We start from the raw sequence: 16,081 nt of genomic DNA, 5'->3' as shown, positions 1-16,081 counted from the left end.
GGCTCAGCTTCTGTTAAGTAGAAAAATATAAATCAAACTTAACAGCATCTTCAGCATATAGAAATCTGTGCCTCATTTGTTTCAATTATTGTAAAGAAAATTTTTCAGTTCATGAATTTGCATTTTCTAAAACTACTTCCTCTATTCACTACTGCTTCATACTCATGTTTTCATTCCTTTAAATGGATGATACTCTATTGCAGACCACTTTCCAAAGATGGTCTTATTAAAACCTCATCTCTGAAAAAAAGAGAGTTCTCATTTATTTCCCTTTTAAAGTGATCAAACTAGGCTGCTGTGTAGTTTGTTGGGGTGTGGTCTCTCTTCCCACAAAAATTGGTTAAAACTAACAAGCTGAAACAATGAAAATGTGCGCAGTAGACTTCTCCTTTCACAGTTGTTCCTTTTTCTATTTTATTGTTTTATTTCCCCTGTAATATACACACATGTACTGTTCCAAAGACTTTTTCCTTCCTTTGATCATTGGTGGAAGACACTTTCATAGGAGGTTTTCCCTTTATTGTCATCTTTGGAGCACCTGCAGAATTAATTTCTATCCTTTTATCTCGACTGATTCATATAGTCAATGCAGAAATGCTTTGTCTCCTGAAACAGGAGTGAGCATGCTCATATATTAAGGGAAGATGTAAACTATATACTATAATACACACAGTCTGTACTATATGTATATACTCTGTGTCTGTATATATATATATGTATATACTATACATTCTTGCTTTTTCCTTAAATTACCTGCGAACCTTTCCAGGTATGGTTTTTAGCCTCATTTTGCTGACGAAGCTTTCCCAGATTTTGTGCTTTGCCAGGGAAGGAAGCCCCCTTTTCTCTGACATTCTAAGTCCATACCTTGTGTATTTTTAATAAAAGGATTAGGTAGGAAGGATTACTCCACCCATGTTAATTGCGTTCCTCTAGTTGGGTGTAAATTATATTTCTACCCTCTGGGTGTGTAGTAATTGACCCAATTATTCATAGTCTCAGCAGCATATGTTACAATGCTTTCAGACCAGAATGTTATCTAACTTGATTTCTGTTCCTCATATTCCATTTCTTGTGTTACCCAGTGATCAGCTATGTTGGAAAGACAAAATTGAGATAAATGTAAAAGTATATGCCAGATGTCCTTATGACTCTCTATGTAGAATGAAATAATTTTCATTTTGAACTTAAATGAAGTCTTGTGGCAGTTGGGTGTTTTCCATGGATTTTACTATTTCTGCAATATTTTTTTGTATTCACAGTATTTGAAACCCTTATTCGTGGTGTTTCTTGGGTATGTTCATAGATATTTCAAGTTTTACATTTGCTCTGGTTCGCTGATATCACTAATATTACTGCATTTGAAGCCACAGGATCTTGACTCTTATTTTGTGTTGACAAGCTACTGTTGTGTTGGTTTCCCAAGATGAAATATGAATAAAGGTGTAAACCACCTTATGATTTTTGACTTTGTTTAGACTACACGTGTGTGTTTAAAAACAAAATAAAAATATGGAACCTCATTTGTATTAATAATACCTGTCCATCCCAGAGGTGGGATTTAAGTACAATACTAACTGGATTTGTTCTAAATGGGGGATGAACTATTTAGGTTTGTTATAAGAGTTGGCAGCCAACAGTTGTCAGGACTCTGGTGTTGCTTGAAGTGGTGCAGAAGAGTTGTTAAGATAAAGGACAAAACGGAGGAATATGTAGGGAACTAAGCTTCATGAATTGCGCTGCTGTCAGACCTTTCTTTCCTTAACACTGGACGCAACAATTTATTATGGGTCCCACTTAGCTGTTCCATTGCAGGTCCAGAATATGTACTGTATGAGCTGCAGGTAATGTGACTTCACCCCTTCTCCCCTAACCCATGAAGGATTCTTTCCTATGAATACTCAGGTTGACTTTTGATTTTTTTCCATTTATTTCCCTGGAAAGATATTTTTAAGTCCTATGTATAAATCTATAATTCTTCATGTCAATTAAATGCCTCAAGTATATATGTTAAAAAAAAAGTAGTGGTGTTATCCTCTTGTGACCAAAATTTTTAATGCGGAAATCTCTTTTTAGGAATGCTAATGACTGCCAATGAAGCCCCTAAAATGAATATCTATTATATACCAGTAAGTAATACAAATTATTGTGGATACTGCTCTTTTAAAACTCGGTTGTTTGGTGCCATTCAAGTATTCATGGTAAAAAATTACTTTTGCAAATTCGCGTCTATATTCTCTGACTTTCCAGGATAAAGTAAATTGAAGCTAACCATAACTTACTAGTGTAACATATTGAATTACTGAAGAAAACAGCCTGTAATTTGCCTTTTTGCAGCCAGTTTCAAAATTAGCCAGTGGCAGTAGGAAATTCAAGTGGAGGTTTGCCGGAAAAAGTAGTTTTTGGTTGCTCATCAGAAAATAATTCCTAAATAGGAACTATCTAGGTTACTTTCAAGATACATAGTGGCATAGTCATAGCAATGAATATTCAAAGAAATGGGATTGTGTGGCTCCTGCTGCAGCCTCTGCTCAATGCCCTACGTGAAATGCAGCTTTTCACTGGAGCAGCTCTTCACTTGGAAGGCTTAACCGTAGGTTAATTATATATCTCTGCAGATTGGGCTTAGGGAGGCTGGACAGCAAGACTTCTGCTGTTAGGGAATGGGACAGAAAACTCCACCTGCTTTTCAGTCTTGTTGATTCTACAGTGCATTTGCTCGGGGCTTTTTGGCATGATGGGAGATAAATAGCAGGATATATATGTGAATGTTACACCTAGAATAGCTGACCAGGCTCTAAAAATATGTACAGTTCTTCTTAAATAATTTTATTCACATTCTGGACAAACTTTAAAATTCCTTAATTTATATATATATAGTTTAACCATTTTTTAAAAACAGCCAATAAGTCTTCATATAATTAGTTTTAAATTAATTTTAATTGTCTATATTTTATTTCTAGTCATCATGTCTCCCCCCTATATGATCTCACTCACATTTAAGACAGAGATTCATCAGTTTACATTTTTCTTTGTGGAATAGACACCATATACCTGTTGTATATAAATGTCTAAACACAGCAGTTTACCACTCTAAACAGTTCTATAGTCTGGTTCTTGTATTGTTAGATTTTTGCATTATATACATGAGGTTTTTGTGTGTCATTTGTGTCAGGTTGTTCTTCAGATCTAAATTACCTCTTTCTCTAATTCAGCTCTAACCAACTTAAGTTTTGTAAACTGGAGCTGTTCAATGCTTTGGATAACAAAGCGGGGGGACAACAAATATTTTGTATTTAAAACAAAGTATTTGCTGTAGTTAGAACTGAACACTTTGTTTCAATTTGTTGTCCCTTGTAAAGTTTGGAGAGTAGCTCTCCAAGCATTTTTTTTTTTAAATCTTTTGTCTTTTTAATTAATGGATTAGGGAAGACAAGATAGGATGAGTTTTTAAAACTGGAGTGGACTAGTTATTCAATTTAAGTAATTTAGATGGAAAAAAAAAAAGCATTCCTTTTGTCACGAAGGATAAGGTTAAGATTCTCTCTCATAGTTATGCACTGAGCTTTTTTTAATGCAGGTGTGCATGATATACAGCTGTAGTACATTAGAGGTTCATATCTGACATTGCCACTTAGCCAAAAAATTATTTCATTGTCTTGATTGTCACCAGCGACGAATGTCTATTAGAACTTGTTCTCGCCAGTATTATTTTGAGTAGTCTTGCACATATTGTAAATCAAAATGAAAAATTTTACTGTCTCAAAAATCTCACTCTCGCAGAATCCTCTGTGAATCCTGAATTCATGTTTCTGAAGTCAGATAAGTAATTTTTAGCTAAGAAATATAAGCACTCTATGTTAGATCTCAGATCATACTTAACAAACATTATTGCAAACCTAAATATTGACCGATACTACCTACTATTTTTGCAGCATGCAGGTTATTCCAATGAAAATTAACACAAATCTTTCCTTGAACCATCTTCCTTTGTCACTGTTCTCTAATTATTGGTACGTTAGTCTGCCTGAACTTATTTGAATTAAACCTTTTTATGGGTTTTACATTTGCAGTGACACATGAGTATATAAATGGACCCAAATCATGAATGGTAAAGCATAAATCTAAATATGAGTTCCATTTTTGAAATACTGTTGTGTATAAGAAAACTCAAAATGTGATTCAAAGGCTACTGCCCAGATTAAATTCGCTTTTTGAATAAGCTAAACTTTTCCAGTTCATGTCAATGGTTTTGAGTTTGAAGGTTGCTGAAGATATCAAAATACTGTCATGACTTCTGTTTAGTCAACAATCTATAGTTCATTTCAAAACATGGAATGCTTCTTCTAAACAATAGAAAAGGTAACAGTAGAAGGAAGAGGTTACTTTGAACTAGAGACAAAAGTCTCACAGTCTAGTAATTGCCTTTTTTACCCGGTCTGGGCAAGACTAAAGGGGCTGGCACAGATAGTGTTGCATAATTGACGGGTTTCTTACTGCATTTCCTAAAAAATCAAGTATGTAGATCGCTAAATCTGTTTTGGTTGGTTGTTTTTTGTTTGGTTGGTTGGGTTTTTTTATTCTCATTTTTAGATGAAGAAAATGTAAAATGAATAAGTCGTGTCAGCCTTAAGCTGCTCCAGGGCATTTGTTATTAAGGAAAACTCGATGTTATTAACATGTTCATGTTACAGTTTTACTCCTTGATCTTTTGGGCTGGTTATTTGAGGTGCGAGATGCACACCTGTCCTTTGGTTTCTATGTCAGTAGATTATTAAGACTTTTTTTTTGTCCTTGGAACACACCGTAATTTCCTTGCAGAGGCAAAGATGAGTTTAGTTGCATGTATCTTTGGAGCAAAACTTTAAAGAACTAGTGATTTGCTGTAGTACCTGCTCTCTCTTCATTATCTTGCTTTCTGGCTTTTTCTAAGAACTCGGATTGACACTTTTTCCAGTGAATAGCTTAATTTTCTATTTGTTTGTTTACTTTGAGGTAGATGTGAATACTACTTAAAATGTGTCCTCCGTTTTTGAGATGTTGACAAGAACTGGATTATAATTCTTGAATTCCACAACAGAATAAATGCCTGGGGGAAATGCTACTACTATGAAGGACAGTTGTGTTTTAGAACTCTTGGAAGTACTTTTGTGTAAATAGAATCCATTTGACTGCCCTAGCCCCTCATTGCCCTGTAACACCAGTAGTTATTCTCATTTTTTTTAAGTCTTCCTTGGAACTACTACAAGGAATTACCATGGTTATGGTCAAGAAGGATACTTAAAACCTCAAATGTATGGTGCTGTGCTCTAGCCCTCTAGTTTACAGCATAAGGAAAAACATCTTTAGAAGAGATGCCCAGGAGTCAGAGCCTTATGGAGCAGGAGTGTGTATGGATGTGGGTGGGTGCAGACAGAAACAGCATCCTCTGTCCTCCACTGAAGCTGGCCAGACTGTGCCCAGCCTAACAGGCCCAGCCTAACAGACCCAGCCTCTCCACAGGTTTTATTAGTGTGGGCACAGTCCTGTGCTAACACAGCTACATGACTGGTGAGCTGGAGCTGGCTCCTGTCCGGCCGGCTTGGAGTACGGTCTGGCTGAGCTCATGTCTGACTGGATTATCCGTGTACATGTGCCCATTCTCTCCATTCTTAATGCCAAAGCTGAATTTCCACTGCAAAACAAAAAAATTACTGTCTCTTGAACTTCAGGATTATAAGAGTTGACAACGGGTATCATAATATTGTCTGTAAATGAAATGGCATGCATCAGCTTTTCCTGCAGAATTCTCAGCAAGATGAGTATGACATTTGAGACTAGGAATGTCTGAGAGAATTATGCTTTTCCTAAAAAAAAAAAAAATCACTGCAGTTGTTCCTTTTATCTACAAAGCTGTTAGTAGAAGGAAAAGGTGATTTTTGGTTTACTAGAAAGGATAGGAAGGTTTGGTTTTAAATGTCAGGAAGGTGCCTTGTGGAGGTACTACACAGTGCAGGGAGCGAGTAAAAGCCAAATTGAATCTGACTTTTAAAATGAAATGTTTATTTTACATAGGTAACATCTTGAGTGGCTTAGCTTGGAGACTTTGTTTTCGTTTTATTTTGTTGGGCTTTAATGAGGGCAAGTGCCTCTGACTGGAATTGGGCCGTTTGCCAATAGTTTAATAGTTAACTCGCAGTTTCTGCAAACACTTGGAACACACTCCTTGCCAGCTGGCTTCCTGGAGTGTGGCTTTGATGTGTGCCTCAGGAAGGCTGAAATGAAAGTTGTGTGTGCCTTGGGATACTTTTCAGACTACTGACTCAGAAACATAAGTTGAGTCAGTAGTGCAACCAGGGCCTGGCCAGAGAGGTGAAGAGAAGCTCCACCAGCACATGGTGGTCCGCTGGCCTGGCATCTGAAGTGAGCCACATTCTCTTACAGTTAATCCAGGCTGTCAGCTTTCATGGCATAGAATGTCCTCTTTTCAGGTTGTACAGAAAAACCCTATGTGTCACCTCCTGGCCACTCTGGGTGGAGAGCAAGAGGTGTAAGCGTTATTAATTAGGGGTGTTTACCACTGGTTAGGTGGACATGTCTGAGTTTAGCGCAGATATTTCAAATCAGTCACATCTGTTTTATTGGACTTGAAACTTTGGGCTACATATACATACTGAAACTGAAACTTGCTCTATTCATTAGGCTGTTTAAAGAAGAGAGCAATTAAGTGTGTAATTAATTGAGAGTAATATTCTGTGTTCTGGATTTTTTTTTATGCTTTCCTGCAGTGTTGGCAGAAAACTCCCTGTTGAGGCTAGAAGCAATGTACTTTTGGTGTAGAGAAGATATTAAGCTCTTTAAGAAAAAATAAATCCTGGAGCGTCTCTGGCTTCTTTTCAGGTGGTTTTGGAAAATCATTTGATATCCTAGTGCTCTCTCAGTTCGGGGTTGTTGGAGTTATAAGCTGGAAATGTTTCAAGGGCAAATATTTCTTGCCTACTCAATGATTCAGTTTCTCCCAGAATATCTTTATAATGGGTCTGGTTTCTAGTACAATATCTGCTTTGGATGTGTGGATCTCTTTATTGCTAGAAATATTTATGAGTTTTGTCCTATTCAAATTGGGTAGCTTTTTGACTAAATCAGCCATTCCTGTTACTCTTTTCCTTTCATATGTGCTATTTTAAACTATTTGATTTCTCCTGGTTTTACTGCTTGCCTGTTTTAACTACTCTTTATCGCCATCTCTTTTTTTTAATATGCCCCAAAAATGCTCAATCTTAAAAAAAAAAAACCACCTTTTTTTTTATTTTTTTTCCTAATTGTCCCTTAGATTTAGGAATAAAGTTTTAGAAAAACTGTAGAAAAAGGTAGTTTTTCCTTAGTAGCTACCTGAAATAACATAATCACGGGTTAAGACACCAAATCCTCCTAGCTTATGTCTTCATTTAATGCACTAGATATTTGATGAAACAAATCTGTAGAGGGAACTTGTACTGAACGAAATACAAACGAAGGCAGTTTTTTTAACACCTTAGTTCACCCCCCTTATTTCTTTCTTGATATTAATTTGGAACAGTTCTGAGTTGTAAATGAAGGGTGAACATGCTTAGAGATTCTGCTTTTAAACCTACTCATGACTGACTCGACTGAAGAGTTGTGTTCATTTCACTTGCAGACAGGAGGAGCTTTTATCTGAAATAGGTATTTCTGTCAGGCTGGTGACAGGGTGCTCTCACTAGGGGTTATAATCATCAGGTATCTGTCCTTATAGTCTGTCATTTTTCTCTTTAAAAGGTTTCTCACTTGTGGCACGTTCCATGCTTAACTATGGTCGTAGCCTCTCAGAACAATTTTATCAATCTAAGACTTAACTTCCTCATCCTTTACTTATCTTGGAATCTACTAATTTGTTGTGGTATGTCATTTTTTGTGTTGTGTGTGGTGTGTGTTTGTTTGTTTGTTGGTTCCCCCGCACGCTTTTTTTCTCTTGGGTCTTTATATGGTGGGGATACAATTAGAGAAAACCCCCTTCCCACACCTTGTACTTCATGCCCTTAAGACCAATGTTGTTTTATAGTCAGCTGTCGTTCAAATGGTTTATGGGTGCTGTTGGAGTTAGGCTTCTGCATAGTAAAAGCTATGAAGCAAATGATGCAATTCTTTTTATATTTGTGGCCGGTATTTTGACACTAATAGAACAGATTAAGACTAGCGCGAGATTTTGATCTCTTTTAAGATGTTTTCACGTTGTCTGATTGGCAGTATTTGGTAATTCTGAATTAATGCTGCCTCAGCTGTCTTCTTGAAGATATGATGAGGGTGTATTTTTTAAAAGACAGTTGTTCATCTCCTTCAGTACAACCCTTACCCAAGAAGTTTTAGGTAAAGTGGAAAGCAGCCATGAAACTGAACTGTGTTAAGAGTTTGTTTTTTCTATCCTGAAACAATATGTAGTGTAGAAGAACATTTCGTTCTCTGAGAAAAAATGTTTTAAAATAAAAATACAGCAGTTATGATGTAGAATGAGAAATGTTGATCTTAACCTTAGCTTGCTCATTTGGGGAACTGTGAAATGACTGGAAAGCAGGGTTGTTATGAAGTAGCGTATTACGGTTGTGCTTTGGTCCTGCCAGGTGTTAAAAGAAAAAACTTTCCATTAATAAAAAGACACTTGAGTGCATCTTTGGCCTTTAAGCTAATTCTGAGTTTCGATATATCAGTCTTTTAGCACTGTGATTTCCATCCAGAACAGTCTAATCCTTTACACAGAAAATTGTGCAAACAATATAAAAAGAATGGCTGGCGAATGATACGTTACCTATCTCACAGTATTTACAAGCATAGGGAAAAAAGTTGTTTATCATCACAAACAGAAATGTGAGCTTCCTACTTCTAACCTAAACACTTTCAAACTGAAAAATAACACACTGGGCTTATTCCCAACAAAGGATATCCTCCATTTCCCATGCTCTGGCTGAGAGACACCATACCACTTAGCACACAAATATAGAAGGAAAACACCAGCGTGCGATAATCAGGAAACAATTTCTGGCCTTCCTGTGAGACTTGTTTTAGATGATTTTTGGTGCTGACAATGTAGTAGTTCAACATGCTGTTGATTATGAGGGTGTATAGTCCCTGCTGGCTGCTGTTGTGGGTCATAGTGTGATAGGCAGCGCTTCTTGATTAATATTTTTTTGCTAGCAGCATGCTGCCTATTAAGCCCACACTTCTGATAGTTTGCATCATACCCTTCATGGGACAAAGAAGCAGAAGTTGTACTGAATTATACCAGGTGATTGCTCTGCCGGTTGACAGACTCATGTTTTTAGTGTTGTGACTGTTTCTTAAGCAATTAATGGTATAGGACACTCTGGTTTTGGGTTCCTATATTAAGAAAACAGGTGTTTGTTTTTTGGTTTTGTTTGTGTGTTTTTTTGTTTTGTTGGTGGTTTTTTTTTGTTTGGGTTTTTTTGTTGTTGTTTTTTATTTTTTTTTATTTTTTGGGAGGGCAGGTGCAGAAAAGCATTGAGTATCTGAAAAAACCCATATTTCTTAAGTGACACTTGTTCCTTCCTTCGGACCATCTGTTCTTTACCTGGTTTCTGAAAATTCAGAGGTGCATTTGCTCAGCTGCACTTAGTAAAGACAGAAGCAGTCACAGATAATGGAAGGATGTAATTGCCTAAATGAAGTTTCGTACTACACTATAGTCTGTAAGCATGTAATAAAAATTAGTGAGTTTTTTTGCTTTTGGATTGGAAAAGGCAAAGCACGTGACAATCTTCTCTGTGTGATAATTTCAACTATGTCTTTATTTCATTATATTTGAAAGCAGAGGCAAGTAACTTGTCTGTATTGTCATCTGTGCTGCACTCAGGAATGAACCAAATACATTGCGAGTTACCACTTCTATATGAAAATATTAACGAAGTTGTGAGGATTTAAAATTTCTATCACACAAACTTGAGAGATACATAAAGCCATCAGTTATGTGAAAGCTTTCAAGTGGACATTTGGAAGATGTTTTGCACTCAAAGAAAATAATTTCATAAATTGTATAAAATTTCTTCTAACTAGCATTATGCTCTGTAAAGCAGAGCTTAATGGTTGGTTGTTGTATGCTGTTATCTTCATTATCTGTCTGCAGGAGCTGTGCGTTCCCAACAGGTAGTTGCCTTTCCATCCCTTCGTGCTGTCTGGCAGTAGCTGTACAGACTCTTCTTTGTCCCAGGTTTGCAAAGTGCAATTAAGCTGCCAGGGCAGGGAGTTATTAGAAGGTTCCTTGATTTCCAGTACCCATACAGCTGGATTTGAGGTCACCTTTGTAGCATCCCTCAAATTTTCCTAAAATACAAGTCATGCTCTGAACTCCAGTACAGTTTTATTTTCATGACCGTAGTGGTATTTATGCTGTAACATTCCTTGGCATCTGGCTTGTACTGCGAGAGCCCTGTTATTCCCGGCCACTGAAAAACACGAGGGGCAAGGCCCCACATGGTGTGGCAATTGTCAAGGTTTCTGTCCCTTCAGAGACATGGAGAGGGGGACTTGCTGGGATTTTGCATTTCTGGATCATTCTTAGTCCTTATTTGTTAGTTTAGTTTGCAATCAGAGGCCATTATGTACATACCAAAATCAATGCACGTGTTACTCTCGCCTCTATTAGTAGCAAAATTTTTGTCTGTTGATGGTCCGTGCCCTTAGTATTGCACGAAATGCTATTATATTTTGAGAAACAGATTTCTGACCATGTTGGAACAGGTAGAAACTGTGTAGCAGTTCTCTCCTTGTGCAAGAAAAAGTTGAGACAGTTATGAAGTCTCCCACTTGCTATTGCCTTGCCTGTGTCCTCTGCAGTTGCAACTGTAAAAGCACAGGGAAAGCTTCATGAGCGATTTATTCTTCAAAGAGTATCATAATAGGGTGAGGTTGGTGTTTTCTTTGTTGTTGTTGGGTTGTGTGTTTTTTTGGGGGGGGGTGGGCGGTGTTGTTTGTATGTTTGCCAGACATCATATGAGATGTTGAGGTGTTGTGTTTGAGGGGTCTTGTGCTGGTAAATTGGCTCTGTGCAGGGTCTGACGAGTACCAGAACCTCTGCAAAGGAATTGGTAAGAGCACATAGTCAGATGTTGTCGGGAATGGGAGATATGAGTGGCCAAAGTAAAATGTGGTTTCTGCCTTTTATTGTCAGCAAAGCATTAGGTCAGCTGATCATGCCTGATCTACACCTTATTTTCAGTATTTAACTTATCCGAAGTGCCTCTATTATTACAGCAGATATACTCTAGTAGCTGTTGTATTAGAATAAGAACAGAGTTTTGGGAACGTTTAATTCATTTCCAGCTGATATTTATGGGAAAGTCCTTGCAGCAGGTCATGCTTGTAATACATGCTTTGAGAAGTCAGTGTCTTCTTACCCCCTGAGCTTCATTTTATTAGTTGGCTTAATGTGAAGGTTGTGGTTTCTTGTACTTCATGTTTCTATGTATTTTTTCTGACCATCTCAGCTCCAATTGTCAAAAGACCTAAAAAGTGTAGGGAGTCTGATAAATAAAAAGATCTGTAGCAGTAGTGACGAGTGTTTATCTTTTATATATATCTTCGTGTTAGAACATGACAAGGATGTTGGCGAAAGTGTCGGACTCAGTGCCATTGCTGGTAAGGTACAGATGACTTGTGAGAAAAGTCCCTTTTCCTTCCTGCCTTGTAAGGAAGAGAACTAGTCTGCTAATCTTATTTAAATTTTTTAAGGAGTAACTTTCTTGCTGAAAAATTATTTGCTGTTGCTATCTTGGAGGTCATTTTTTCCCAACATAATGAGCAACAGGACCATTGTCTCCTTCGAAAGAAGGTGGCTTCACCAAGAAGACCCTCACAGTGAGAGCAGAGCCATGGCTGGTTAACTGACTGCAATACCTGTCACATCAGAGAATAGGAGATTTAAAAACAAACAAAACCAAACAAAAATAACCACAAAACTCCACAACAACAAAACACAAAACCAACCAAACCAAAACCAAAAAAGAAAATAACTCCCCCAAAACCCACAAACAACAACCAAAAAGACCAACAACCAAGCAAACAAAAAAACCCACACACCAAACCAAAACCCCACAAACTGTAAAGCCAAACTACTTAGAATTAGAAAAAGTGCTGAGTATCTGATAACTACCAGGGCAGAAAAAAGACTCAGTGTCTCATTCCTAGATGAAGTGTACAAGTTCCTGCAGCAGTTTTTGTTTAACACTGGGAAGATCTTAAAAGACACATTTCCTTTAACATGTTCTCGGAGGAGTAAAACCTCCAAATTTTTGATTTGGCAGCTTCCATAGCATAGTGAAAGGTAGGAAAACCAGCCCCTCTCAGATTAATGAATCTGCCAGAAATGTCTGGCTGGGCTGGAGTGAGGATGAAAGAAAGAGCCAATTCATTGTATAGTTCAGTGAAATTTATGAGTCTGTGGGCTTGAAAACCAAATGCAATGCAGTTGTCAGTAATATGCCAAAAAGGAAAAATGTGCTGTTCAGTCTCTCTTGGTCACAGCTTTATTCCAGTGAGCCTTTTGGTGACTGTAGAAGCATCAAATCCACACTATATAGAGTGCATGAAATCATGAAATACTGAAGAACAGAAATGTGTGGGAGATTTGTTTGGAGTTTATTCCCAAACCCCATTTAATTTTAAGTATTAAGGAATTTTATTCAATACGTTAAATGGGTTTACTCATGAGATTAACAAGGCAAAATTGGAGTTGGTTGTAGCGCATTCATGGGGAGAAAGTAGATTAGAAAGGAATGGCAAAATAAAATTCAACCTCACAAATTGTTTGGAGCACGTTGGTTGCTAAGGGAAACACACTGTGTATGGAAGTGTAATAGAAACACAACACAACAAGGTGATCCCAAGGCTCCTTTTCAACACGAGCTCATCTCCTGAGCACTCTGAAGTTCTTGGGCTGGGTATGACTGAAGCCCAAAAGCGCAGGAACAGGAGTGGAGAGCCGCAGGTTTTTGTGTCTGCAAGCTAGAAATAATCCATCTGATTTGTGAGAGTTACCAATTGCAATTGATGTAACCTTGGCTGTTAATAAGGGATAATAACAAGTTATTCTTTCTTCTCTTGCCTTTTCAATGCATATAGATGGAAACTTTTCAAAGTTATTACATATTGAGATCTGTCTAATTCTTAAAATTAGAGAACAAAACATTGAAAACAGTACTCTTAAAATGAATAGTAATTAATTACTCATGTAATTGCATTAATTAAACTTGGCTATGCAATTAGGGAGCTAATTATGTTTAAAATGCAATTGCACATTTCAATCACTGCCCACACCCTGGGGATCACCCATTTTTTTTTTCTCCTCTCTCTTTAGATCTTTGTAATCTCCTTTTGTTAAATGACGGGATTGAAGCTGAGAATATGTATACATAGACGTACATTTGCTTTCTTCAGCAAATGTGTTCTGTTACAAGTTTAAAATGCTTTTTATTGTGCCATTTTATTTAAAAAAGCACACCAAAATTAAGATTTTAATTTTTTCTTACTCTTTGTCTTCTCCAAAGAGTTATATTTCTCTCCTACAGATAAATACATATGTGAAGTCATTGAGTCATGTGTATAAAATATGTTTAATTTAAAGAAATTATAATCTAGAAAAGAATCTCTCTTTGTTGAAGTGCTTTAAGTTTGGGTTAGTGGTTTGTTTGTTTGTTTACATGGGAACAGAGGAATGGAGGAGCTTCCTTGAATCCTGGAGTCCAATCCCATTTTATCACAGGCAGACTGTATAATCTTTTCCAAGAATATGTCAGATTTCATCTGAAAATTAGTTGTTTGCTTCTTTCTCATTATCTCCATTAAAAAGCTGTTCAAGAGTCCCATTCCTTTGATGCTTAGCTCACTTTTGTGGTTTACAGTGTCACTGGGGGAGCTTTGCATGTGTTTGTCCTTGTGCAGGCACCACTGTTTCAGAAACCATCCTGGCAGCCTTTCACTGTACTTGCTACAGTTTGTGTTCACATACCCTGAACATTATTGCCTGGTGTTGTACAAGATGTACACCGAGTCGTTATTCCTATTCTATACTAATACAGTGTCCTTATGACTATTTTCTTGTCTTGTGATCAGGTAGTATATTTTTTCCTATGCTGTTCCTTACAGCTGATAGTTATCAGTTATACATTTAATCTGATTTCCAGCATTTTTTTTTTCAAGGTAGTTTTTTTTCCTAGAGAGATTTTGACCCTTCTTTTTTGACAGTTTGTCATCAGCATATTTTAATTTTCCTACTATATTTTATAGGACAGTCTTTGAACCTCCTTTCTGTACAGTAATTCCCCTTTCAGCATGAGCTGTTTCTTGTTAGCCGGTTCTTGTCTTGCCTTACAGTTATTAAAATTCTCATCCTGACCAGTAGTTTTACACAAGACACTGTAGCCAGAGCTCTGCTGAAACCCTTAAAGGTACACTGTTTTATTTTTGGTGTTGTTCAGTTAGGATGGCAGTGGATGATTTAACTATAATTGTACATTTTGGCTACTTTGTAAAGCTCTCACAGTCAAAATGCATAGGAGATACCACAACAAACAATTCAAAGATTTTTAAAAGAAACTTTTATATTTAAAATACATTATGAAAGAACAGTGATATTATGTATTGTTGTACTTAATTGTTATTAACTGTATTATTTTGGTAGAGCAGGATACAGCATTACAGTGTTAATTTTGAGTTTCTGTGAGGCTGCATGTCACTGTCTTGTGCAGCTATGGCAGCAAATACCTCTGCTTTCCAAAGCCTATGGAAGTGTTTTATTGACTGGTGTCCACCTACATTAAGTTAGTCTTCTAGATGAATTTCAGGCAGTTTTAACTTTGCAAATTCTAGTTATTTTTTTTTCCAATCCGATTTATGCTGTCTGTGAACATTTTGCATATTTTTGTTTGCTAAAATACATTGTTGAAGTTTGGGAGGAGTTTCTGCTACTTGAATCTTAATATATTTTGACATCTTATTTGCAGCTGAATGATTAGTCCTTGCCTCTTATGTAACCTTCCAGGAACTTACTATTTAGCACCCTGCAAAACAGATTTTGGAAGCTGGTTTTATGCCCTGTGAAGGAAAGAACAACTGTTCAGTTCACTAGTATAGAATTGGTCCCTGAAACCTTCAAACAGATATTTAACAACATTCATCTGTATGTACATTGAAGTTGTATAATTTAAATCTCATGACATCTGACTCTGGAAGCTTCTACACTTCCTGGGATTCTTTTAAGCTCTTGAGCATGTTTAGTACTAGTTAGGATTAGACCCAGTTTTTGTGTGACTCAAAGGGCTCTGCGGATCTGGCTGTCAAATTGTTGAGTGGTATTTAAAAGTGTACAAGTGTTGTCTGGTGTTCCAGATTGAAGATAATGAACATCTGTTGTGGGTTGCAGGTAATACCTACTCTGTCTTAGGGTTCATTAATTTCAGAGGAATTACAGACTGATGACAGGATGATAATTTCTACAGAAGTGCTCAGGAATTAGGCATTGCTGAGCTCTACCATGTAAGGTTTTGGTGCAACAAGACTATTGAATTAAACATCTTATGAAATAGAATACAAAGAACTATTTTAAAAATATTTTTCTGTCAACATTTTTCTTCCTTTTCTTGATCAGCTTGGCCTTGCACTTGCCATCTCTGCTTGGTTGCCTATTAGAACACTCATCATATTTGTGTTTTTTGTGTCTAAAGTTAAAAAAAAAAAAAGTTCTAATGCATACTAATAAAAATTTGGCATCAGATGGCACCTTACTAATTAAGTCCACATCTTCTTGTCGCATGGTATAGAACAGGAAAGGCAGTGGTGAGGTATCTGCATTACCTGTGTGTCCCAGTGGGAAGTGAGAAGCCTCCTGTGGTGATGATGTCTGGTTTTCCTGTCTTAAGAAATATCTGAGTAAAAGATGAATTTAGATGTGCACTCATTTAATAATGATTTTCCCATTAGGTGTGTGAAACTTTTCTAAAATTTGTGGAGAAACCGATTTGGTATATCATAAATATTTAAAAAATGAGACCTGGCAGTTTAGTGCATGTGATTACCTACC

The 16,081-nt window shown here is 36.9% G+C and overlaps 1 protein-coding gene across 1 annotated transcript in view; it reads left to right on the top strand.

Moving 5' to 3' along the window:
- Positions 1–16,081, top strand: part of NOL10 (nucleolar protein 10) — a 52,073-nt gene that overhangs the window by 18,123 nt on the left and 17,869 nt on the right. Inside the window, exon 13 of the mRNA XM_065835431.2 lies at positions 2,077–2,129. Within this exon, the coding sequence (XP_065691503.2) occupies positions 2,077–2,129 (53 nt within the window). The remainder of the gene's footprint in view (positions 1–2,076; positions 2,130–16,081) is intronic.

The sequence above is a fragment of the Patagioenas fasciata genome, chromosome 3 (genome assembly GCF_037038585.1).
Source record: "Patagioenas fasciata isolate bPatFas1 chromosome 3, bPatFas1.hap1, whole genome shotgun sequence".
Lineage (NCBI taxonomy): Eukaryota > Metazoa > Chordata > Aves > Columbiformes > Columbidae > Patagioenas > Patagioenas fasciata.
This window is presented reverse-complemented; position numbering and strand designations above follow the sequence as displayed.